Raw genomic sequence first — 26,218 nt, 5'->3', positions numbered from 1 at the left:
CGGCCCAGGGCTCCTCCGTGCCCGCCCCAGCCCCTCCTGGCTCACCAGCACCATCCCGCCGCTCCCTCAATTGGGATCTTCTGCCCCTTTTATCTACCGAGATCTTTCCGTCGCTTCGGCAAGCGTGAAGAAGTCAATGTCAGCCTGAGCGTTTCGCCCGCCGAGGGAATTAAGCCTCCGCGCAGCAAAAAAAAAAAAAAAATTTATCTTAAATGAAACTCCGGAACGGCCTTCAGTCAACATCCCCCCCGTAACGCGAGAGGAGAAATGCATCTGTTACGCACCCGCCTGCCAGCGCTGCCCTAGGCTTCAGAAGAAAGAAAACCCACTTTCCAAAGCTCTAGGATCTGAAATCCCTGGTAGCAAAAAATTTATTTTCATGACTGAAGACAAGGAGAAATTTATAAACGTATTCTAGCAACCAACCAATAAAACAGTAAATATTCCGATTCCTGTGACTTATATGAGATCACCCGGGAGCAAAACATCCAACACAGCTGTGCCACGTGCCACTACGACAACCAGGAGCATGACACCACGTGCACGTCACCTGTCCTTACTCCTTCCCAACCCCACATCCGCCAGGGAAGTCTCTTTGGAAGGTCCGCAGTGCATCCAGACATCCTCCGAGTGACTAGTGTCCAACGTTAAAAGGAGAAAAAATAAAGCAGCACACTCATTTCAAAGCCCAACAAAGACATCAACATTGTTAGATTCTCCTAAAAATAAGTAGTTCCAATTCATTTTTTCTCCCCCCAAAGACCGTGTGCCTTGGCCAACGTTCAGCGCATGAGCAGGCTGTGCTTTGGTCCATCCACTCTCTCCAGCTTCTCAAAGTGTTTTCTGGCGTTGCGGATGTTGATCAGCGTAGCCGCAGACGCTGGGACGGAAAAAGGACCGGGGAGATAAAGAAGAAAAGTGAAAAGGGACGTGAGTATCCAAGTCCTCAGGAGTTACGCAGCGCCTAAAAGCAACCTCCCCGTCAGCAAGCTCTTATTTCACCCCCCCTGTTCCACAGTTGGGCAGAATTTAACGCTGGGAGGTCCGGGCCCTTCGCTGATCCCAGTGCAACAGCCAGGAAGGGTCAGAGCGAGCCACGGACAAGCAGTTTGCTCCCAGGGAGAGCCACACGAGTCACCCCGGCCACCCCTCCGCTGCTCCTCCAGCACGGTAATACCCCAGCTGGTAACTCAGCCACGGGGTTTACACAGGTTCGCCCTAATTCAGTAAAATTCCAAAGAGGAGGAGAGGAAGCACCAAGGCCGTGAGCCACAAGGCTGTCCTGGACAGTGTCTCTGAAGCACCTCAAATCCCAACAGGAGCAGTTTCAGCTGGAGCTGTGTAAACAGTTAAACAGTCACACGATGCCCGTCAGGGCTGGCGCTGCTGCTGCAGTTGCTTCTTTAAGATAAATAGACGCTACTATAATTAGCGGCCTTGCCCACCAAGACAGTCCAGGCAGCAAGAGCAAAAACTCCACTGCGATCCATCGCTGCTTCCTCTCGAAAAAAAAAATCAGCGGGGCTGCCAGATCAGACCAGCCCAAAATAGGTTATTAGACATGACCTACTAAATCAGGTCACATCTGTTAGAGTGGTTCCCCACCGCTGCTGCCATCCTCCACCCGGCAGCAGCAAACAGCTCTGCTCTCAAAGGCGCACGGCTCTCGCCTTCCCAAAAGTCACTTTTTAACCGCCTTCCCCCCCCTTTCTGCTCAGACACAGCAGATCCCGCTCTATCGTTTAATTACGCTCATTTTTATTGCTCTGCCTGCTGTTTGTCATTTTCTAAGAGAAACAGAGTTTAAACTAGACTTATCCGGCTTTTTGTCCCTGCAAGCAAAACAGGCCAGAGGTTCATCTTTGCTTTGACTTACGTATTGAAGGGTCTGACATAACCACCATCACGTATGTATTTGACGTAAAGATGTCAATGAAAGCAGCAAAGTTAGAGTTCCTGACCTCCATGCTCTGGAAAGAAGCTGCCAGCTTACTAAGAGGGGAGGAGGAAAAAAAAAAAAAAAGAAAGAAAAAAGTAAATGAACTACTACTGTAACATCGCTCAAACAGCTTTTGCGCCCACAGAGGCGACATCCCAGGATCTGAGTTGTTGGTAACGAAGCAGCGCTGGAGTCCCCACTTGGCAAGCAACACCAGGCGCTACAAGTCTGGTTGTTTGGGTTTTGGTGGGTTTTTTTTGTTGTTTTTGTTTTTTTAAAGAAAAAAACCTCTTTAACTTTAGGCTAAATGAGAAGAATATAGACCGATTTGCGCATTGAATGGCGAAGGTGACTCGAGATGCACAACCCCACGACACTGTCAGTGACAAGGTGAGAGCTCGGCCACTCCGCAGGACAGTTGCGCACTGTGGGTAACCAGGAGAAATAAGTATAAACCCGAAACGCGTGGAGACAGCTCTGTAACCCATGCAGCCCCGTCTCCATCCTCGTCAGGCTCCCAACACTTGCAGATATTACCAACCGACTGCGGACCCTGGAGCCTGTTCAGAAGCCAAGCGACTCCAAAGCCAGCTTTCCACTTTTCCAGAGGGAATATTGGTAAGTAGAGCCTGCAAGCCTCTTCCTCCTGACTGCCACCAATTTATCGGCTCAGTCCTGGAACTTCCCTACCTTGCCCAGGAGAATGAGGCCCAGAAGAAAATGGTTGTTTCAAAACAAACCTCTTTCAAGCATGGGCAAAGGAGGAAGTTACAAAATATAACAATTAAGTCAGTTGTGTTTAAACATGGGGCAGTTTGACTACGGCAACTCAGCCTGAGGAGTCACAGAACTAGCATTAACTTGGAGAGCCTTCGTGCTTCTGGAGGAAGCCGAAATACCTGCTGAGGCATCTTCCCCACCTAATAATTAAACCAACTCACCTGCAACTTAGCTTGAATTGTTTAATAATGTTGCTGATTTTCTCAAATCTGTGGACATCCCGCTGTTCTTTGCACTGATAGTGAGAAATGACCTGGAAGGCAGGAGGAGAGAGAGGGCAGAGCCAGTTAGTAACCGATTTCAGCGCAGGTTTCTCGGGCTCGACAGCAATGATGGGAAACGGGTGGTGACCGGGACAGGGATTCCCTTTGCCTTTTGCTGATTGAAACTACTTGCAGCAACACTTGTGGTGCTTTCAGGGTAAAACAAGCCTCAGTAATACAATCACCAGGAGGCCTTTCACAAGTGCAGACGCAAGTATGCAAGAGACACTATTGTCCGCCTGAGGTCTGAACACTCCAACTTAGCAGCAATTCAAATCTTGATTCAAAGGAAAAGAAAGTGCAAGGAGAGGGGGGGAAAAAAAAAAAAAAAGGCAACAGCATCACCTCAGGTAGGGGAAACACATTTGATAAATGCTGGAATAGCTTTTCCTTCCTAAGTCTATCCTGCTGCAGATTCTCAAGGGCTGAACCGGAGAAATTCCCCACTCCGTGCAGGTAGGACGCCCAGCTCCGCTCTCGGAGCCACAGCAAGCCCTTCCTCCCTCAGAAAGGCAGCTGGTTTCCCTGGGAGCTCTCTCTCCACCCGCGAACCGAGTCAGACCCAGGCTGCGCTAAACTGCCAGCCTTTGGAGCGGCTGCCCTCCTCTTCCTCCCGCAGAGCCATCCAGCACCAACCCTCTCTCCCTGGCCACCAGGCCCGGTAGCCTACGGATCTCTGCCCTTCACCCACATTAGCTACCGGGCCGAGAACTGCATTTACTGGGCAACGGGACACAACCAAATAGTTACATCATCTTTGTTCCCACAGAAAACCAAAATGGAATATTTTTAAAAAAGCCTCGTGCCACGTGCTTTAAGCTCTTTAGAATTATGAAGCCAACTGCTGAAGTGTCAGATGCCCCTGAACAAGGATATTAAACTCTTTTCTACCTATGGAGCCACATTTAACAGCCTTGGGAGAACTAAGTTTTTTGGGTGGTGTTTTGTTTGTTTTTTTTTTTTTTTTCCCCTTGAGTACCTTAAAAAGATCATCATGTGCTTCCTACTTTTTAAAGCTGCCCGATTATTCATACGAGTACAGGTTTAGCCAGATTCAAGGATTACATTCATACCAGCCTTCATTGTATGCAAGTTCATTCCTTAACTTTCCAGAGAGGTTTTTCTGTTACTGTGATTTGAATACAATTTCAGAGTAAGATTTCACTTTGGGAGAAAAGAGTCCTGGGGGAAGTTTAAATACATGAATAAAGTGAGAAGAGTCTTTTTAAAAGTCACCATTACTCTGAAAATAAGCAGAGAATTTTTGTAGCAAAGATTGTTCTTTTTCAGTGGAAAAAAAAAAAAAGTACTTACAATGAAAGTACTGTTACATACTGCTAAGGTGGAACTATTTATTATCTACAAAAAGTCAAAAAGCAGAACTTGCCAGAAATGGCAGGTGTTTACTTCTGAGAGGTTAAAAAGTGAGAAAAGTAATGGCTCCCTTTTCACGTTCCCTCCCTCATTTCAAAAATCAGACATCTAGCCATCAAGAACAGCACTGAAAAAAGTCAAAATCCTTCTTTCAGGTCAGCAAGAGTTACGGTGCAAAGTCTGACGAGACCAACCCAGAAACCGAGAGTACGGACAGACGAGCAGCACCGGTGGTTTTAACCGACACATTTTACCTTGCAGAGACAAGGGCCTGGGAGCAGTTACCACACAGCCGGTAACTTCGAAAGCCATTGCAATCCAACTGCTCGCGATCCTCTATCCGTACTCTGGGTTTGTAGAGCATCAGATAAAAAAATAAATTAAAAAATAATATCAAGACCAGTTAAAATACCAGGCCAGGAGGAACTGAAAAGGCTTATTTCAAGCTAAAGAAGGTTCTTGCCCTGTGCAGAAAGGAATTCTCAAAAAACTCCCACGGCTGAATGGGGATATGAAACCCTCTCGCAGCTTGGAAGAGGGAAATACCATCAAGCCCTCAGTTCAACTGCTAGAAGTGGAAATTTTGGGAAGGTCCCGTGTGCCACGGAGTCACGTCAGCTACTTTCAGTATCACAAGGCCTGGATCAACGCATTCTGCCACCTGGCGCTGGCACCTCTCTTTGGGCTACTGCCACAACAGCACTTTCCAGCCAGGGGACTCCGTCCTAGGCTGGGCAGAGGAACCCGAAGGGCAGAACTGCGGTATTCACCAGGAAAGTGGCTCTCTCAAACAGAAGCACTTCATCTGCCTCGATGATCTGAGCAAAGTTCCTCAGGTTCATTTCCAGCTGCTGGACATTGGGGATCAGCTGATAGACTATACTGGACCAAGCCTGCCAATAAAGAAAGACACAACATAAGGGCTGCATTAGCACTTCTCTGCTCCATCCTCTTATTACAAAATGTGCTCAAAAACTGACTATTTGCCGTTCTGGGTGTTGACAGCCTAGGCAAGGCTGAGAAGCTTCTCCCGCCTCTGTGTCCAGTTATCTCTACTACAATGGAGACAACGAGTGGTACCCCAGACCTCTTTGTGAGGTCAAGTTCTTCTCCACATCAGTCACAGGGAAACTAGAATATTATTAAACAGGCTTAAATCATCCAAATTTTAAGCTGGCAATGCTTCTATCTACTGCTCCCAGATAAACTCAACTCAAGTTTTCAGAGTTTTTTTTTAAATCTTGAGCAAGGTCGATGTGCAGATGGATACTCGGCAGCTCGTCACTGATGCAAACAGAAAGCTGCAATCTGACCCAGTGAGTCAGGAATGAGCCCAGAAGGGACTGGGGACGCTGTAATGGGCACCTGTCCCCATCCAGGCTCAGGTCGTCCAGGCTCAGCTTCACCTCACTGCCCCGGGTTTGTGTCAGCGCCTGACCACACGCTTCCCCCAGGAGTGAGGGTGGATATTTGTGTCTCCCATTTACCAAGTAGCTGGTATCTACCGAACACTCCCACCATTGCACTTGCCAAGCGCCAAGTTAAAAGCCCAAGCCAAAGGTGGGAGCTCTGAAGAGCTCTGGCAGGGCTGTGTCTAGAATAGCGCAGGTCTGCTGCTGTATAAACTGCTCAGAGTAGCCAGCTAACTGATGAATGTTAGGGATGCCTGCAAGAAAACAGGGAATGCCACCACTTGGGAAGGCTGATTTCCAGAGGGAGCTGGGTAGGCGTTTTGTGAGGAGTGATGTCTGGCGTACGGTGCTGCATCAGTCTCAGCCAAACACACCATACCCTGAAGGCAGGGGAATTTGCTACGGCTTTGGACAGATTTGCCAGGACAGTGAAACCTGCCACGTGAAGCCCCACGCAAGTCAAGAGAAAGAGCCAAATGGTCCTCACCTTCAGCTATTCATTGACCTTCGCCAGTCATTCTTCATCGGCAACCCAGCCACTACGCTACCACCACTGCTCATTAGCTGGCAATTATAACGATCATTTGCTACCAGCGTAGCCCAGGTAGCACTCGCCACTCCCACACCTGGAAGACCTCTGACACTACAGTCAAGGGTAACAACAAAAAAACCCATTCCCTCCTGAAAGCAAAGCAAATTCCCAGAAGGGTAAATGCTCGTCTTTTAACAGTGCTGCAGAGAAACACAGGAAACAATTCCCTGCTGGATAAACACAACTGGAAAATGCACAAACTCTTTCTAAAGTAGCCAGGCAAAGCGTTTCAGCAGTATTAGCACACTGACACCAAAACTCCAACAAGTGGAGGGGTTTTACTTTTTCTAATTAAAACCAGGATGCTCTGATGGCATTTACAACGGCGAGTCTCCAGAAGGAGTTGCTGCAGAACTAAAAAGGGCCAGTCACTAACAAACCAGTAGCAACTAACCACTCGCCTTCCTCATGCTCTTCTTTTCCAAGAGGGAGGGGGGAAGCCAGATACGGAGAAGAACCCGTACAAACCTTGTAAAGTGTTTCATCCCAGATGGAAGTTCTAAAACAAACACATTCCAAGGGCCGGGAAAGGCGCTTCAAGTCTTCCTCACGCTCTTTAAAGATCTGGGAAATAAAAAGATTAGCGGTTGAGTGTAAATATCTCTGCCTTTGGCGTGGTTGCTGTATGGCACTTACATCACGCATTTCAAACAAGTCTCGAGTACCTACGGCGCTGGAGAAAAGACAAGAGCAGCACAGGCTGGCCAGGCCAGGCTGGCAGAAACCCCTTCCGCTGGAGCAGCAGGGACAGGCAGACGACGGCTGTCTTGCAATACATCTGACTGGGACTGAAAGCTGAAATAACTACGGGTGTTGCGGAGCAGGGGTAGAAGCAGACACGCCTGAGTGTCTCTGAAGACCTGAATTTTGACAAGGTCACAAGCAAAAAGCCCCGTCACTGAGAGCAGGACAGGAAGAAAGCACTTGAGGTTCATCAGTACGAGCGGCTCTGAGGTACGTACTTACAGAGCCTTCTCTTCTCACACCATGCTCTGCCATTAGAAGTTACAAAAAAGGGGGGAACAGCAGAAACCAGACAGCCTTGTGCCAGGCTCCTACAGAAGAGCTAAAAAAGCAGCAGGACTTGCACCAACGCGCCTTCGCAGCGGAAGACACAACGACCACCTTCTCCTCAGCTTACTGTTCGTATGAACATTTAGGAACATTAACCGATCCCCATGAAATGCTGCGTAGCCCAACACTTACCACTTGGGTCCTGCGACACCAAAGGCTTCAGTGAGATTTACAGAGATAGTGATTTGGCCCAGTATTTGCACGTCCTTCAAGTAGCACATACGTTAAAACAGATCTTGACTGGTGTGCAATGATACACATTGAAAGCACATCTGAAGAAAGGCCCCTCTTCTGCCTACCCCTCACTTCAGGGCCTCGCTACATCTGCACAAGTATGTAAAACCAGCATTTGTCCACCAGTCCCAAAACAAAGATGGACAGGACAGTATCGAGAAGATTTTAGACTCATGCTTCAGTGTGGAGGGAAGGCAGACGGAAGTGAGGAAAAGCTCCTTGAATCAACCCTATGAACAAGCTCTTTGAGCTATTTCTGCACCGAGCTGGAGGGCAGAACTCAAACTGGAAGAGGAGGATCACGACATTCAGGCAGCACGAGTGATGTGAAGCCAGCCTGTGATGTGGAAGAAGCCCATCTGTGCAGGGAGGTCAGGGGGTGGTTTCAGCCACAGGACCTCGCACGGCCTCCTTTGCAGCTGCCCAGGCACATGCTCACCAGGAATCCTAAGAAAGTTTAAGAAGACTTCTTACTTTGGACAAAAGCTAACAGCCTAAAGGGGCCTCCAAACTTGCTGCAAGCCAGGGATGTGCTGGTCTAACCCACAGAGCTGATTCTTCTTTTGGTATCAGGTGTTGGTTGCTTTTCAGTCCAAGCTGATAAAGCAAAGTTGGTAGGAACTCAACATCTTCCAAGCTCCCTTCAACCTTTCAAAAGCTCCAAAAAGAACAGAACACACCAAACCTCTCTGAAAGGTTGATCCCCAGCCTTTGCTGGGGCAGAGGAGTGCTAAAGAGGTGATGTCTGGGCAGGCAGGCCACAGTGTTCTCTGACAGAGAATCAGTCAGAGATTGATCAATCCATAGAATCAACCCATAGAAACCACCTTCTGGGTAACGGGGAAAGTTTCAACTCTTGTTTTTGGGGTTTTTTTTTGGGTTATGTTTTAGAACAGAGCCTATACTGGACTGAAAGCAGCAGCTAACGAGAAACCAACCATCACTGTCACCACCACCATCCGCAAAGTCATCCAAACGGCGAGCAGTGAATTTAAGGTCACTGGATTTCTTGAAAGAAATTCTTTCTTTCTACCTCCCTCTCAGTTCAACCTCCCTTCTGGAGCCAAGGTCTGGTGAAAGTACTAGAATTGGTGCTATAAAATAAAAGGCTTAGAGTGGTTGTCACTAAAAATCACGAGTTCTGTTTTCTACTAGATTATATGCAAGAGATAGTGATGACATACGATTTAGAAGATGCAGAAAAAGCTTAGAGGGCTTTGACAATTCTTAATATCCGAGAAACCCTTCTAGGAACAGTGCTGACGGGGCTGTACTTGAAGCAGGAAATCGCAATGCGCTAGCACAGTCAAAAGATGTTCTATTTGAAAGCATTTCTATGGCAACTATCAGCCTCTCACCAAATCCCGCTGATCCTCCTGCACCAAGTCCATCTTGTGCACTAGACAAAAGATCTTTGCATCAGGAGAGTTCTGAAGAATTGCCTCCAAGCATGACTGGTAGTAGTGCATGTCCTTCTCCAGTTCACGGCTCTCTACATCAAAGACATAGATGAGGACTTCTACGTTGCGGAAGATGTTGTCCCGCTGACTGGTGAAGTAGTTCTCCATAAATGTGTCCTGTCTGAGGAGCAGAGCAACAAAGCAAAGAGACTCCCATTAATTAGAGCAACCAGGTCCTGCTTAGCGTTGTCAGGAAAGGTGCTACATGTAAAATACCTCCTGCGAGAAAGGCAAGGTTTGCGTTTTGAGCTAGAGACGCCACCGGAGGAGTCTAGACAAGAGCCCCACAGGTGGCTACATTCCCCCTGACATCAGGCTCCCTAAGCATTTCCAAGCCAAGCTGGATGCTGCTGAAGAGCTCACCAGCCCCACAGGAAGCTGAAGCTTCCCTCCTGTCAGCTGCCTGCTCAGGGTCCTCTGCAAATGGAGCTACATTGCATCTGGACCCACTGGCTTTTGGAGAGTTGGATATAAAAGAGCTGCATCAGCAGAAGCTAAAACATAACCAAAACCATCAGTGTGGCCTCTTCTTACAGGATTTAAATCTCCCTGAGCTTTTGCTGAACACGGCTCAGACAACGCATGAGGCCACGAGAGCTGCTGAAGCTTAGCGAAGTTGCACGGCTCTGCTGAGGCTCTGCCAGCGCAAAAGCGTTCTTCAAAAAGCTGCTTCCAGGAGCCACAGGATCACTGTCAGCCTTCAGCGTCGCTTCTCAGCACACATCCACTTTGGATCAAGCTGGTGATAAGCAACTCTGAAACCAGCGTCACCTCCTGCCACCTCAGGAGAAAGTCCAGGTGAAGGGCTCAGGCTTTGTACCAGCAGAAGAAAGCAGCCAGCGAGGGAAGGGTGGACCTACGCACGGCTCCTTTCATGTAGGGATAACTCAAGAGACAGCGTAATCGTGCCAACCCCTTCCACCCACCTCCACACACATTCTATTCCCTTCATACACAAGCAACATACTCATCCCTCCGGGGCAGGAGGGCCTCTGTTACCTCCCCAGCCCTATTCCCCAGAGCTAACCCCCAACGGTTTCAAAAGCAGAAGAACAAACAGTACCTACCCTCCGCAGTCCCACAGGTTTAATACCAGGTTTCCTAGAAATCTAACATGGGAGTGCTCCACATCAACTGGAAAGAGACAACAGGAGTTTACTGACTGTACCACGCGCCCAGATCAGAGCTACCTGCGCGGGCAGCCGAAAATGTCATTCTTCGTAACACAGCCCACAATTTGTAAAATCCCATCTGAACAACACTGTTGCACGTAAATCAGTAGCTGAAGGCACTACGGAGAAAGACAGTTCCCAAAGGAATTCAAGCCTTCCTACTCTCTACCCAGGACACTATTCTCCTGAGAAGCACAGCAGGTGGTTCCTCTTTAACAACATGTTCTGTGATCTTTGTGATATTTTAAGAACAACGCTAGTTCCAGTGCACTCCGCAAGGCCTTAAGCAAGCCTTAAAAATAAATCAGTAACACAAAGACTGTAAACTTTATGAAGAGGCCAAGTTTACAGCAAAGAAGAAACGTACACCAATGCGTGACACTAAGTCCTCGCAGGTGCTTCCCAATGAGGAGCATTAGATCCTGACAATTCAGAGGAATCACTTGCTGCTTTTTCAGATCAGTGGCTTTGGAATAAAAAAAAAAAAAAAGAGGCAGAAGACACTAATTAAGCCTAATGTGTCATCCTGCCAAACCCACGGGCGCACAGCAAGATCACTGCATCTCCCACTGCGCTAGTGATCAGCTGGCTAACAACCAGAAAGCTTCACCAACAAGGAGGACCACAAGGAAGCTCTGAACGCTCCTCCAATAACTGGTGGAGCTGCAGCAGAGGCTGCTTCCTGATAAAAAAAAAAAAAAAAAAAAAAGAAAAAGAGTGAAGGATAAAAGTTCAACAATAAAGCAGCAAAAGTGAACCCAGCGCTGCCTTCCCTTTCACTCTGGCTTCCTACCCGCCCTCAGCTGAACGCAGGAGTGAAGCTCCCTGCGAGGTGTGGCCGCTGGAGGACCAGCAGACACCCACCTACCCCAGAGCGGAGGAGAGGCGGGGATTGCTGGAGGGAGCAGCCTCGCCCCTTTAATGAAGGGGCTTTGAGCCCTGAGAATTTGCAGTTCAAACAAGAGAAGTCTTACTTGTGGCACCCAGGCGCCGTGTGTCCCTGGCGATGTAGTTTGCAAAGATAATGGACCTCATGCTGGTTTTCCCAGACCCACTTTTACCCATCAGCAGCACCTGGGAAGAAGAAAAAAAAAATAAAGAAAGAATTAGCTACCACAGAATGCCAAGTCCTCCGTGGCTGTCTCTGGGTTAACATCCTCCTGCCAAAGCCACCAAAATACAGGGCCAACATACTTGAGATGTGAATGCATCAGAAGAGAGGCAAAGAAAAGCACCACGCCTGGGAAAGGAGGAGACAGACATCCTCACCTCCTTGCTATGCACAGCCACTGAACGGTGGTCAGACCGAAAACCTCTCCACCTTGTTTGCATTCTTGAATTATGCCCCCCACCCTCTCAGGCATCCCTGCCCTTCCACGTACCACGTTCCTCGTCCTTCATCCCGCTGCTGAGCGCCCAGGAGGAAGGGCAGCAGCCCACCGCCGCTGCCCACCAACCCCCTTTTCCCAACGCACACTGGCAGAGGGCTCCTGGAGCTCACAACTGGCACTCGGGGAAGGGCAGGAGCTGCTCCCGAAGCTGCCTCCCCCATCCCCATCCCCTCACACCTGCACGCCTTCTAAACGCACCTGTGCCACAGGTGAAGGTGTGATGTTTTAGATGACAGCAAAGGACTTTGCCAAGACAAAAGAACAGCTCAAGGCCTTAAAGCCAGGCTGGAAACAATCCCCAAAACAATCCCTCGCTCACTCACCACTGGGATTTTACACCCATTACTTCTCTCCTAATCTCGCTCTTTTCCTTCTTGTAACATGATTTGGTTTCTCTTCCCTGACAGAAGTGAAATACGAGTTATATTTCAAGTCTCGTGTGTCAGAAGACCAGCAAAAAGTTAAAAGCAGTTGGGACAGCCCCGTTCAAGCGCACCAGGCTATCGTGCAGGGGAGACACCTGCCTCCAGAGTCCTGTTTGCAGATCATCACGCCAAAGGAGAGGTAACCATTCTGTGATTCTCTAACACCTTTGTAGACAAAACACTAGGGGATGATTTGGCGGGGCGGGGAAGAGGGGAGGCCGTCACACAAGGCAAGACTCTACATTGTGATCTAAAAATAAAAATTAAAAAAAAAAAAAACCAACAGTGACAGCTAACCCAGACTTGCTCACAAAACAGCTGTTAAACAAGTTCCGGTTACAGAGTCAAATTCAGCCTTTGGCAACAGCTCTGAAAATGTATCATCAAAGATAGGTTTAACGAGAGTGCAACTGGCTTGAGCGCCTGCCCAGCCCACACCAGTGCCAGACGCTGGGAAGGCGCTCGCTCGACTCCCAACCTCACTCCGCGACTGCACGGCAACAGCTGCCAGACTCTCAGGGCAAAACAGGAGAGGCAGAATCGCACCATCCTGCTCGCACAAGTCACCCTTCTGAGAGCAACTGCAACGTTTCACAGGCTGGCGAGCGCCCTTTCCAAAATGAAGCTGACCACACGCCTCAGTGATTCAGTAAAGAGGACTTTTCCTGAGAGGCAGGCTGGTCAGGTCACACCTTACAGCCTTTCTGGAGCAAACCCCCAGAAAGCTACTTTCTCTTTTCCCCTGAGCTACGCACAGAGAGAGAGAACATCGGTATCTCTTATTTCATACTGCCTGCAGAAAAAGCACATGCAGAAACTCAATACGGCTCCAAGGCACAGCCCAAGGCAACCTACCAGCGAACCCAGTTCCTAAGTTTCAGACTGCGGAGGCCTTTCAAAGGGCTCAGACACCAACACGTAGGGCCCGTCAGGAAACCCAATCCTACCACACCACAGACAGGCAGCCATATAGTCTCTACACAGATGCTTTAATGGCTTTGAATATGCTTACTGCTGGAATATCCCCCCCGATCCTCAGTAAAAGCATTACTCCTTCCCTGTGTGTTAAGTTTCATCCTCCCAGAAGCCCCCACTTAATCACGGGCTCCTCACGCGAGTTTCTGTCACACAGCAGAAGGGTCTCCCCATGGGTCAGCGGAGTGGGTTGGATCGTTCCTCTTCTCTCGCACTGCCAGAGGCCAGCAGCGGGCAGAGGGTTTTGCAACATGTACCAGAGACACTCACGCAGCCGTTATCGCAGACGGCTCTGCGGTGAGCCTGCCCTGCCACGAATGCCAGCAAATACACTCAAACCCAATATTGATTTCTAGCACTTTAGGCAAAGGATGCATCTGCTGACTCCGAGCGCCTTAGGAGGCACCTGACAGCCACAGAGCACAGTGAGGTACAGATGCAGACACACAGAGACATCAGGAAATGCAGGTGGGGAAGGAAAACCCAACTGCAAAGGATTCTCCTTTCCTTTCTTACCTTTTTCTTCATGGCTGTGCTTGGCATCACCCACCTACGAGAAAAGACCATCTTCTTACATTGCTCTATTCCGTTACAGGCTTCACTCCCCCACCCAAATCCCACCCGCAGAAGCACCCTGCAAAAGGGGAAGCGCTCCCACACCGACACAATTCCCCCCAGCCTCCGCCAGGCGCCTGACAGCTCCTGCTCCAGACGGCGGGGGGAGACTCCAGCAGAAGCCCTCCCCGCTGCCAGAAAAGCCTCCAAGGCGCCCGTGATGGTCAACGCTCCCCTAAATACAGGGCCGACGCAGGCCTAAGCCGAGCCAGCGCTAGAAGGCGGCGAGAGACACTGGCTGGGCTCTCCCGGCACAGAGCTGCCAGGGCCGCCCTCACCCCCAGCCCCTTCCCCGTCCCCCCGGGATGCTCCGGAGCCCGCACCCAGCGACCCAGAGACCCGCCCCCCGCCCCGGGCCGGTGCCTCCGCCCGCCCCCCGGCCTCCCCCAGCCCCACCAGGCCCAGCTCGTCCAGCGCCGCCCCCCCGCCGCTACCTCTAGCCGCGATAGGCGCCTCCCGGCCCGGCTGGGCAGTGCCCGCGGGCGGCGGAGCTCGGCGGGTCGGACCGCCCACCGCCCCAGCTCCGGGATAGGCCTCAAAGCCGCGGCCTGGCGTGATGCCGCCGCCCCGCCGGGGTCTCGCCGCGCCCGGGGACCCCCCGCCGCGCCCCCCCCAGCGGCGCTCACGAGACCCAGCGCTCGGCGGCCGCCGCCGGTCACGTGAGCACCTCCACCCCGCCCTCTCCCACGCGCCCCCCTCCTCCCGTCATGTGATGCGGGGCGGGGCGAAGGGGGCGGTGGCGACGCACCGGCCGCCATCTTGGGTATGGGCAGCGCATTTCTGGCAGGCGCGGCGCCATGGCGGGGGTGGGGGATAAGGCGGAGTTATAGGGTTGTCTAAGAAACCGATATCCAACACCTCCCATATGGTCTAGCGGTTAGGATTCCTGGTTTTCACCCAGGCGGCCCGGGTTCGACTCCCGGTATGGGAAGTTGTAATTTTTCTCGGCTGGGAGCGGACAGAGCAGCCGTCTTCGTGAAGAGTCCGGTCAGAGTCCCTTCACTTTCTCTCACCGCATTTTTGCACCTTTGCGACCACGTTTCCCGGAGCCTCCTGAAGCTCCACCGCTGTAGACCCCCGCTCCCGCCTCCGCTTCAAATGTTCGACTACATCGGACGAGGGAGCGCCCCGCTGAACACGGGTTAATTGCCTTTTTCTCTAATGCGGGCGAGAAAACTGCTGCTCGCGCCCCACAGCCTGTTTTAAACCCCCCACCGAGCATCGCGCTGGGGCTGTACTGCAACTCTAGCAGCGGGAAGCTGCTAAAGATACACACACGTAAAAATACACACGTGTATACATAAATGTGCGCGTATGGCCAGCCATATACCAAGAAAACCCCTCAGCAACACCGGCTCCGTGCAACAACGCCTCCACTAGCAGACCGCGGGGGGGCGGAAGGCGGGAGAGCGCCCCGCGCGCTGCGCTGCCACTATGCGCATGCGCGTGACACCGCCCCTATATAAATTCGGCGGGCGGCGCGCGCTCCTTCAGGGACGTTGGAGCTGGTGGTGCCGGCGGTTTCATGCTGTGGGGCCAGGCTGAGAGAGCTGGGGGGGTTCAGCCTGGAGAAGAGAAGGCTCCGCAGAGACCTTCCAGCCCCTGCCAGGCCCTAAAGGGGCTCCAGGAAAGCTGGGGAGGGACTCTGGAGCAGGGAGGGGAGCCATGGGACGAGGGGGAAGGGTTTTCCACTGCAAGAGGGGAGATTGAGATGAGATATTGGGAAGAAACTCTTGGCTGTGAGGGGGGTGAGCCCCTGGCCCAGGTTGCCCAGAGAAGCTGTGGCTGCCCCATCCCTGGAGGGGTTCAAGGCCAGGTTGGCCGGGGCTTGGAGCAACCTGGGCTGGTGGGAGGTGTCCCTGCCCAGGGCAGGGGGTGCCACTGGGTGGCCTTTAAGGTCCCTCCCAACCCAAACCATTCTGTGATTTTATGTAAGAACAAGTACAAATGTGGTAGTTCTGTAGGCTCAGGGCAGATAGATAAGAATGAAAATCTGTTCCATGTCAATTTTGATTGAAGTCAATACAGGTTGTGGAACCTGATCATGATCCTGGTGCAAACTCCCCTGTGCCCCTGTACAGGCTGACAGAATACCTGACAAAGAATGATCCCATAATCACAGTCAATATTGGAGTTTCCTTGTCAAGGCTGCAGTTTTTGTAACGTGTTTGTGTTACTCCCACATGCTGTTCAAATGGCAACACATGCCATGCTGATGCGCTCTAAGAATTGAATTAAAATCAACTAGTTGGCAACTTCTGAGGCAAAGGAACAGAACTGCTGTCCCAACGACAGTAAGTAATGCAGTATGGGGATCTGCTCCCAAGTCCAAAATAGTCATTGCCTTTTGAAGTGATTTAAAAGGAGCTCTGCAATCAATCAGAGCTGTCAGGTTTCAGAAGAAGAGGCACGCTGACTCTAGGAATGGTTGAGATGAATCAGGCCAGCTTCTGGGTACTGTAAGCTGAAGGAAACTTGGAGCTCTGCACCAGATCTAGGGGCAGAGTGTGGGTCCTGCATCAGGAGAGGGGTCACAGCATATTGCCGTGCTGAAAGGGTTTAGAAGTGAGGAGAGAAACCAGCCGGGCCAGAGCTCCAGCGCTGCAGGAGTCCTCCTCTCACAATGGAAATGAAGATAATAGGAATTTACCTCGGGTAACTCGGGACAGCACCAGTAACAAACGCCTCATTCAGCATCTGTACGTCAAACAGGATACAGAGAACTAAAAACAGCTCGGAGGAGACAGCTGGCAGCGCAGCCTGGAGTTCTGAGAGGGAAGAATGCCTGCAGCAGCCCAAAAGATGAATCTCTTAACCCGGAGAAGACGGGTTAGCCAGGAGAAGAGGTGCAGTCTTTCGTCTTAGACATCTTCAGGGCCAGGATTGTTGCTGCTAGATTAAATAACTGTCTGTCTAAAAGCCTACATTAGACAATTCTACATATTTAAATCAGGTGCTTTTTTAAAAAGAACTGGTAAAAAAATACCTAGCTTATTCCTCATAAGCTGAAGCTTTTAGTTCAAGGCTTGATTTCCTCAAAAAAAAAAAAGGAAGGGGGGAAAAAAAAGGTTGTCTTACATGAAAAATAGAATCTTTGATCTTTGTCAAGAATTTACTTCTGTCTTTCAAATTTATGCAGGAATGGATCTTTGAATAGTTGAGAGTATCAGAGAGGGGAGGCACGGAATACATTGTTTTTTCTCTCTAGATACAGAAATTTAAATTTTCTCCCAACAGGCACATCTGCACGAAGCCCTCCACTGATATTATGCTGTAGCTCTACACTTCCTTTTGCACCAGAATTCTGCCAGGCTGATGCAGCTCCCCCAGCCGGAGAACGGACTGCTGAAATGGATGGTTCAAATGCAAAAGGAACATCCCAATCCCAGAATCAAGACAATTGTTTTAACATCTCAAAACAGTAAAGGTAACGTCTCAAAGGGGGCTCTGTGTGTGATATATCTTAAGAAAGTATTTCAGCCTACCAGGACAAACAGAGTATCAAAATTATTTAGTGTACAGTCTCCCAGGAGGACTCTTGGTACTCCCTGGGGAAGGTCAGCGCTCGCCCTCTCCCTCCTGCCCTGAGATTCCCAGAACACTTTGGTTATTGACTGCTCTTACGTGCCTCCTTGTGACAGCGCACCAGCCTTAGCAGTACCTTCACAGCGCTGGTCTGTATTGACTTGGGAAGGTGTTTCCTTTTTTTCTTCATAAATAAAGGTCGTTCCTGGCAAGAACATCTGTGAAGAGAAGCCCCACAGTGTCATGTGCAATGAGAATGTTCTGTCCAGACCCCATTATGAAGAGTGGATACGGAGCTACAAAATACAGAGAGGAAAGACAGGGCTGATGGACTGAAAGACAATCTGCGCTGGTAAGCTAAAGGCGTATGTCCTCATGGGTTTGAAAGCTACAGCAGTTGTTGCAGCCAGTTTCAGCTGAATGAACCCTGTAGGGAAGACATTAGTGGGAAGAAAAGCACACTGCTGCTAAATCGGTGAATGTAGCAGCTAGGGCAGCTGAGGCAGAAAGCAATCCCTTTAGAGTCAAGGAGGATTTCCATGTGTGCAGTGTGTGCAGTGTAACGCACGTTTAGCCAGTGAAGGGACTAGTTTCTTGGATACTGGATAAAAAACGTCCACACAGCAGACAAAAGGGTTTTCCAAAGAGGGTAAATGACAGCTGAAGAGACCAGTTTCTAAGACAGACAACACCCAACTACCTGTGTTTATTGCAGAGTTGCTGAGGTTGGAAGGGACTTTGAGACTGTCTAGTGCCACCACCCTGCTCACAGCGAGGTCACCTAGAGCAGGTTCTCCACGACTGCGTCCAGTTGGGTTTTGAGTATCTCCAAGCATGTCCCACAACCTTTCCGGGCATCCTGTTGCAGTGCTTGATCACACTCACTATGGGTTTTTTGTTCAAGTGGCAATTCCTGTATTTCAAATTGTGTCCGCTACTTTTCCTTTCGCTAGGCACCACTCTGAAGAGTCTGGATCCATCCTTAGTCTGAGCAGCAGGTGTTCATACACACCGAGATTCCTCCTGGAGCTGTCTCTTCTCCAGGCTAAACAGTCCCAGCTCTCAGACTCTGCTGGTACGACAGACACTTAATATCTTCGTGGCCCTTTGCTGGACTCATGTCACTATGTCCATGTCTTACCGTGGGGAGCCTAGACACCTCCAGGCGTCTCCCCAGTGCTCATCACCCCCCCGGACATGCTGGCAACGATTCTTAATGCAGCCTCTTGGCTGCCTTTGCTGCAAGGGCATGTTCCTGGCCCAGGGCTAGCGTCTAGCAGCAGCCCCAGGCCCTCTGCAAAGCTGCTTTCCAGCTGGTCAGCCCCAGCAGGTACTGGTGCCTGGGGTTATTCCAATTTACAAACCGGAATGGTACACAGTAAGTAACAGGCTGGTAGACTGCTAGGAGATTCCACTCCCTTCTCCTTAGGCAAGTAAGCTGAATTATTATTAGTTTAATTTAAAAAGCAGAAATTGTACAGTCAAAATACTTTGACATTTTTCACTCTGGCAAAATGACCCTTAACTATTTAACAGTGTTGGAATGCAACTGATTGCCCCAGAGATTTTAGGCTTTTACGCTTTAAGCTTTTTTTTAAGCTTTAAGCCTTTTTTCCACATTATTTAAGGCTTTTAAGAGCCAACACAGACATGAAGAATGGTTTTACATGTCTCCTTTTAAGACGGGGAAAGATGTAAAGAAAACAGCCACCCCACCTCCTTTTTATATTTGCTCAGTTCAAACATCTCGTACAACAGCCTTGTCAGACCCTGGACCTGGAACCGGAGAGCTCTGTGGTTTTGTCTGGCTCCGGGGTATATTCATTTGACACTCTCACAAAAGAGACTGCAGTGGCAGCTGCGACAATGACTCTGCGTTCTGTAACAACGTGCCAAGGTCCACCTTTGCCGTGGGAATTCAGCAGCGTTTCAGCTCTTCATTTCTCTTGCTGAACTCTCAGATATCCTAATTAAGCAGAAAAAGTTAAAAGTGTGATTAGTTGTGAAATGGCATGTGAGCGAGCCTCTTTCTTTGCCAAATTTGTTCTGAAAAGTACTATGCTGGTTAGCAGTTGGTGGAAAGTCAAAACACATTATTTTGCATAACCACTGTTCCAAGCTGCTGCTACTGGATAGCTGTTCGCTATTCATTGTAAAATATGTTTTTTCTCCCCCCTGCCCCCTTCCTGCTGTACACCTCCCCTATTTTTAAAGCGTATTTTCAAAGAAAAATGTGCAGATTATTCTGATAAAATCCTTCTAATTCCCGGATATCGTAATAGGAGAGAAACTTGCCTGAAATTTTGGAAGGGAGTAAGTTAATCACTGAACTGCACGATGCCAGCATTCATGTACTGCCAGCACTTAAATCTGAACTATCGTTATTTATGAAGTGCCTTCTGCTACACAGATTCTGTACGTTGTACGCTCAAGTTATTAATGCTAGAAGCTTTATTGGCAAAACTTTCACTTGAACAATCCAAAAGGCTCTAAAGCTATAAAAATTACAGCTCAGGGCCTGTACAGAAATAACACCACCACTCCATGAGACAATCTGCAAGCACTGAACGAGCAATCACACTTCTTGGGACTTTCAACCTCTTGCTTTTACGGTTGTTACGCACTGTAAATCGCCCAAAGAGATCTAGCTGTGCCGTTTCCTTGACAGCCTGCCCCCGTTTTTGTATTGAGCACTAAGGGCTGTTTGCACAGAGACACAACACGATGATACCAGTACTCTGATCATCTTCCGCAGTAGTACAGGAGATCAGCTAGGAAGACTTGCTCAGTTCCAGAAATATCTGGACTTTTCTAATTGTGATCCCAGCCTAAGTGCCTTTACCATTAGAAAAAGACTAAAATAGCTTCATTGCCTACCTATTGTTAAGTTGGCTTCATCATTGCTGCAGCTGTTGCACTTAAACAAATCAGTGACTCCACAGAACTGTCATCATTGATCAGTCCCCACCTTCTTCAAACTGAGCTGCCAAAACTTAAAACCATTTTGTCTAAAAGTGAGAACTTCCTGCTCTTCAGGGTAAAAAAGCAGCCTGCGATTCACTGTTCTCTGGTAAAACTCGTATTACATGCTCAAGCAAACGACAAGATATTTTCTTCCAAGGGGTCTGACCACTGTACTGCCTTCACTGCAGGCTCTTTTTGCAGGCATTCACTCTTCTCCTTTGGCTGCAGGTCCCTCCGTGGACATAGGCAAAGATGTCGTCTTCACGCTCCACTGGAAGGGCCTTCCCAGCATCGCCTGCAAGTACCTTATGGGTGACATCGAAAAGGTAGAAGTTTGGTACCACCCCGAGCTGCCAAGATTAAGACAAACTGCTCTAAGTAGAACGGATTTGCACAGAAACCACAGACCTTTTCATACAGGCACAAAGGTAATCGGGTATTGATAACTATCCATGTCAAAGGAAATAAGATACCTTTGGAGCTAATGCAATTTTGTTTTAAAAAAAGAAGTAGACAGGCAGCCCTCCCTTCTCCCCCCGCCCCCAACCTAATCAAAGGGCATCAATAAATCCCATTTAAATGAACGGGAACACCGTGCACTGCGCAGCTCTCCGTCTTTAGAAAAACCCAAGCTGTAGGTTAACAGTAAAACTCCCCGAAGCAGCCGAGGTGGGCGGAAGAGGCAATTTCTTTGTGCCTGTAGGGAAACAGCTGCCTCTCCTCGCTCCAGTGGCACCCAGAGTCAGTCAGTCGGTGAACCACAGCATTACCAGAAGCGTTTCCAATACAGTGAGGGACCAATGCAAGAGGAGAATCACTCAGAGGATGTAACAAGAAAAAAATACCCTGCACAAAGGCATGAACTGACCCGTCACACCCAGGGGGTGGCTCAAGGCCACACTGATTGCAAAGCCCATTTCCACAGCGTGAATTCTTATGTTCTTATTGAATATATCACCGCTTGTGAAATGTGGTACACGACAGTAATGCTTTTCTCCAGGGCGTGAGCCTGGAATAAGGGAGAGAGGAAAAAAAACCATACACAGAAGACAAATATGAATAGAAGCCATTTGGAACTCAGCCACTCAGCCATTCTTCTCAATTTACTGCCCGTGAAGTCACAGATTGAGAATTCTGTACATTTATTTTCCCAGAAGCCTGACACTAGGCTGCAACACATACCAGCGGAAAGCACCGCACAGCTGCCTCAGCCTGTGAATTACTGGCGTTGGAGCAGCAGTGCTGGCCAGCCTGCTCAGAGCATCAGAGCAGCACGATAAAGCAGCTCACGGTTCTGGAAGTGGGCACAAAGGAGCCTGTTTTGCAGCTGTGAGCTGAGATCTCACTAACCAGCCGCTGCAGAGACCGGCAGCTGTACAGTGGCTTCCCTACAACACCAAGGAGCTGGGTGCTGATTAAATACTGTGTTTGGAGCATGGGATGACTCACCTGAACGCACATCTTCAACCAAACGCTCGTGACGTAGCGGAGATCTAGTGCGCTTGTCAGGTTTGCTGCAGATAGGCTGTTCCAGCTGCCTTATTTGGCAGGTGACAGACGCCCTATGAGAAAATAAATAAGGCAAAAAATACAAAATTTGAAATAAACACATCTGAGAGAGTCTCACAGAGTTTCACTGCACCTCTCCCCCACCACCTTTTGAAGTGTGTGTCTCTACTTGTAGCTCTGTCATCACACACAGACTTGAGAGGCTGGTAACAGATGGTGCTCGTTAAACTGGAATGAAATTGTAACACTGAAGTTTAACAATCCCAAAGGGATTTGCCACATGGACATTATGATAAACCAAAAGGGAGAAGTAAAATACTTTTGAAAGGTGTTGAGAGCTTTCAACCGCTTCATGCTATCCTGCCTCAGCCGCAACTTCACTCCGTCCCCTGGACCGAGCGCACGGCTGCGTTCAGCTCGTTACGGAAATCCACCTCCATTAGGCTCAATTTGTATCTGGACTCAGGGCTGATCCCCGCTCAGCCCGGAGGGCAAAGTTAATGCCCTGCCAAACTGCTTAGTTCAGTATTTTCCAAGAATATCTGGATGTCCTACAGCTGCGCATAAAACTCAAGCTGACAGAAAAGGAAGGCTCTTTGCTGAGAACTCCTGTCACTTTTCATATTGAACTGCTTTGTAGTCTCTGTGTAATCCACTTACCAGCTTTGTTGTTTTACGCCCCGTCTCTAATTACCTACAACAATCATGCAGTATGTGGAGGGAAAAAAAATAAATCAATGAATGGTTAGATGTGTTTGCACAGAGTGTCTTGTAAGATGTATCCTCAAGCTCCGTGCTGAGATTTCCCCTTCTATTCTTGGCTTTATTTTGGAAGCCAGACGTTGCCTTTGCTTTGTAAGTGATGCAGTCCGTCTCCCATACTAAGGCTTTGCTCTTCTCAGATTCTCGGCTGCAATCACACTTCTGTTTTCTGCAACATTCCTTTCTTATCTTCCACTTTGAAGGCAACAATTACCAAATCCTTTCTAAAACCTGTCAGGATTACGCAGCGCAAGTGGTCAAACTGTTAATGAGCTTGCAGGGCTCTGAATGCCAACTGGGATGCTGAGCCTCTCTGCATTAGCTCACAGATGCGCATTTAGCTCTAAATCAATACAATACGCACACTCTGTGGCAAGAACGGGAGTTACTCCTCCTCTCCCCATGTAACTGGCCTGGGAAACGGGAGGAGTCTAACAGCCTGTGCCAGACAGCAGGCAAAACACAGCAGGAGCACAAACGGCAGCGATTTCGGGAAGCTCATCTCACACGCACCCCCATGGATAAATCACAGCTTGAAGCAGCTCTTGCTCTTTCCGTTTACCCAGCTGAGCCAGGGAGGCTCCTCCAGCCAGTGATTTTTCCCAGGATTCTCACAGCCTGGTGGGTGAGACCACCCCAACTCCCGCACATTAGAGGTGATTTTGGCCAGGGGTCACCACGGCCACTTGAGTTACGCCCCTCCTCCTACTGCTGCCTCTGAGCTCTACAACACAGACCGAATCACAGCCCGAAACACCCAAGCAGCCACCGCTCTCACATTCCTCAACTCCATCTGTTCTGGTAAAGCCACAACTGGCATCAGCACAACTCTGGCCTCTTTTCACGTGCTTTCTCTCAACCAAGATTTTTAACCCAGAAGTGGCGACGCTTTCGCTTACCCCTCCTGAAGACCAAGAAAGCTCTCAGGTAGCTCCCCCTCAGACAGCCCCGCAAGCTACACTGGTGAAGACAAATTCACTTCAGATTATTTTAGCTCTTCTTTCAAGTAAAAAAGAAGACATTGTGTGCTCTAACAATCTCTTTCACCTTGGGAGACCAAACATCTTTAAGCACTTACACCTTCCAAAAGGTTTGCTTAATACAATATTTTTATTCTTTAGTAGGAATCCATAAGGCAGAGCCTTTTGGTTCATTGGTCCGCCAGAACCATTCCTCCAAGGAATTTCAAAAGCCATTGCTGAGACTGGTGGAACTCATCGCTCCCCGTTTCCCCTCATTGTTTTGTCCCCCTGTGGTTTTACTTCACTGTTAGAACTGGCTTTCGCCCAGGCTCCAAGGCCAGGACAGCTGCAGCCTGTAAAGAAAACTCTTTGGTGCAGCAAAGCAACGCACAAGCCACAAGTTCCAAAAAAATAAAAGCTGTGCCATGAGCAAGGGAGCTGACAAAATGCAACGCCTGAACTCGCTGCGCTCACCAGACACCCCCCCTATTCTGTATCACGTGCCCAGCCCACCAGCATACCCTCTGTCCCCACTCCGCAACAAAATACACAGGAAAGGAGAAAAAAGTATATTAAGCATTAGACAAAACAAGGTGAAGATGCACCTGAAAGCAAAAATCACGTTATTCCGCCTTAAACACCTTGAAACTACTGGGGGAGGAAACACGGGCTGAAGAAATGTGGCGGTGCCAAACTTGTGGGGAAATACAGGGAAAACAGAGACAGGGACAACACTGTCATGACTGTGGTGTCAGCGGGATTCAACTACACACGGTACAGCAGCGACTCCAGAAACGCCTGCAGATTTTCTACCACTGATATCTCTACAGGAGTAATTCACTAGGCAGCGCCCCCCCTCCCAAAACACACAAAAGCCCCCAACTCTGACCACCTAAGCAACACATTCTGTCTAACTTCTGGCGTGAGCTGCAATTCCCAGCCCCCAGAAACCCCACTTACCATGAATTCTGCTTCATGTTTCGGCAGCAGCTGCCACCACACGGACCTTTTCTTCAGTTGTTCTATAACCCGATGCAAAAATTTTGGATAGGAACAGCAACAGCACCAAAAAAAAGGAAATAGAATTACTTTACAAATAACAGAAGTCTCAGCTGTTTACCAAATAATGGCTCACATATGTACCATCCACCGCTGTAAGTATATAGATTTTTTCTACATGAAATATAACCAAGGGAAAGGATTACAACAACTGAGAGGAAAAAACTACCTGCTGTCAGCTTGCTCTTGTTACAAATTAGAACTTTTTCCTCTGTTTGAAGATGACGTTTCAAGGTATTAACTTGCAGGAACAACGTGAAAAATGTGAGATTTCCTTAGGATTTACACAGTCACCCCAGAGAGACCGCAAACCACCCGAGGGCGTTTGGGGTGTTTGTTTCTCTTCCAAAGGGTTGTGTGATGAGACACTTAGTTTGACTTCAATCACTACTTTATTCAGCTATTTGTTGCAATTAGAGGCTGTAAAATTATACAAAATTGGGGGTGGGGTGGAGACGGATGAGAGTAAATAGACAAAATATTTCTGCAAAAAGAACAAAACGTAAAATACACAGACAGAAGTGACCGCAACTCTTTACACTGAGCATGCTGGTCCCAGAGAACTGGATAAATAAAACAAAGTGTAAAAAGCGGCAGTACCAGCCTGAGATGACGTCATTCGAAGCCGGGCACCCTTCCGCCGGCAAGGCCGGGGGCGCCGCGAGCCTGTGGGGGTGAGCGGGATGGAAAACTGGGCTGCGCCGGGACGGACGAGGCTCCGTCCCCCCGCGCCGGGGGGACACCGAGCCCGCCGGACGTTCACCCAACCGCTGCTCGTCCCTGGGTTCTTCTTGTCGGCGACCATCTGAGCCCTGGGGAAAAAACGTGATCTTTAGGTACAAACATCCCCTTCCCCCAAACAGAAAGTAGGAGCACGGCCCGGCATGTCAGACAGCGCCCACAGGCGCCCCGCGGCGCCGCTGCTCTGAGGGTAAAACACGCCTTTACAGGGGATGTGTGGGCCTGCGGGCTCCCGCTCCCGGCTCCCCGCCCTCCCGCCGAACCCTTCCCCAGCCCCGCGGGCAGACCCCGCCTCGCCGCCCCCCGAGCCCCGGCCCCGAACCGCCTCCGAGCCCCCACTGGCGCTCCCGCTCCCTCACCCAAGCCGCCATGACAGCCCGAGCAGCCGGAAGTGGCGTCACAGCGCTTCCGGTGGCGACATCAGCGCGCCGCCCGTCACTTCTGTCCTGCCGCCTGCGCGCCGTTGCCGTTGCCGTTGCCGTTGCCGTTGCCGTTGCCGTTGCCGTTGCCGTTGCCGTTGCCGTTGCCGTTGCCGTTGCCGTTGCCGTTGCCGCCGGCGCCGCCCCGCGGGGTCTCTGGGGAGCCCAGTGGGGCCGGGCCGGGCCGGTCAGTGTGGGCCGTCGGAGGCCGCCGCAAGGACGCACGGCGCATGCGTGAAGCGCGCGGCTCGCTGGCGCCCCCTGCCGGCCGGCCCGCGCACACCCCGCCCTGACGCATGCGCTGTGGCCGGGCCCTGGGGCCGCAGCCGGGCCCTTCCCCCGGCACCGGGCACCGCCGGCCGGGCCCCTTCCCCGGGCACCCAACTGGCCGCGGGCCCCGCTCCAAGGGCCCCGCCAGCCCCCAGGGCTGCCCCCAGCAGCGACCCCGGCCTCCCCACGGCCTCCCCTCAGCCGCCCCCTGTTGACGGTGGCGCCTCGATGTTGTCAGTGGTAGATTCATTTCTGGAAAGTGCTTAAGGAATACGTTACAAGATCTCCCTCCGTTACAGAA

The 26,218-nt window shown here is 50.0% G+C and overlaps 2 protein-coding genes and 1 non-coding gene across 15 annotated transcripts; 1 reads left to right on the top strand and 2 right to left on the bottom strand.

Annotated features, from left to right (window-relative positions):
* Nucleotides 1–341: 341 nt before the first annotated feature.
* Nucleotides 342–14,394, bottom strand: LOC141748391 (ras-related GTP-binding protein A). The gene is made up of 10 exons (XM_074600355.1): nt 14,141–14,394; nt 13,608–13,641; nt 11,275–11,374; nt 10,196–10,262; nt 9,027–9,249; nt 6,829–6,924; nt 5,127–5,249; nt 2,881–2,972; nt 1,877–1,992; nt 342–880 (listed from the first exon to the last, which is right to left on the bottom strand). The coding sequence occupies exons 2-10, from the start codon at nt 13,632–13,634 to the stop codon at nt 783–785; spliced, it is 942 nt and encodes a 313-aa protein (XP_074456456.1). The 5' UTR covers nt 13,635–13,641; nt 14,141–14,394; the 3' UTR covers nt 342–782.
* A 171-nt stretch (nt 14,395–14,565) lies between these two features.
* Nucleotides 14,566–14,637, top strand: TRNAE-UUC (transfer RNA glutamic acid (anticodon UUC)). Its single transcript has one exon. It is a non-coding gene; the product is annotated as a tRNA-Glu (tRNA).
* Nucleotides 14,638–18,665: 4,028 nt separating this feature from the next.
* Nucleotides 18,666–25,972, bottom strand: LOC141748748 (DNA polymerase beta-like). Of its 13 annotated transcripts, XM_074601254.1 has the most exons (8): nt 25,588–25,890; nt 25,088–25,299; nt 24,389–24,450; nt 23,366–23,426; nt 22,365–22,398; nt 21,645–21,757; nt 20,109–20,545; nt 18,666–19,197 (listed from the first exon to the last, which is right to left on the bottom strand). In XM_074601254.1, the coding sequence occupies exons 2-5, from the start codon at nt 25,290–25,292 to the stop codon at nt 22,391–22,393; spliced, it is 336 nt and encodes a 111-aa protein (XP_074457355.1). In that variant the 5' UTR covers nt 25,293–25,299; nt 25,588–25,890; the 3' UTR covers nt 18,666–19,197; nt 20,109–20,545; nt 21,645–21,757; nt 22,365–22,390. The 13 variants fall into 13 exon arrangements, 12 of the variants coding, with proteins under 12 accessions (XP_074457355.1, XP_074457364.1, XP_074457353.1 ...); XM_074601263.1 differs by lacking the exons at nt 22,365–22,398; nt 23,366–23,426 and adding an exon at nt 21,064–21,204 and having other exon boundaries at nt 20,109–20,500; nt 25,588–25,972; XM_074601252.1 differs by lacking the exons at nt 22,365–22,398; nt 23,366–23,426 and adding an exon at nt 21,064–21,204 and having other exon boundaries at nt 20,109–20,490; nt 25,588–25,969.
* Between the last annotated feature and the right edge of the window lie 246 nt (nt 25,973–26,218).

Source organism: Larus michahellis, chromosome 9, assembly GCF_964199755.1.
Source record: "Larus michahellis chromosome 9, bLarMic1.1, whole genome shotgun sequence".
Lineage (NCBI taxonomy): Eukaryota > Metazoa > Chordata > Aves > Charadriiformes > Laridae > Larus > Larus michahellis.
This window is presented reverse-complemented; position numbering and strand designations above follow the sequence as displayed.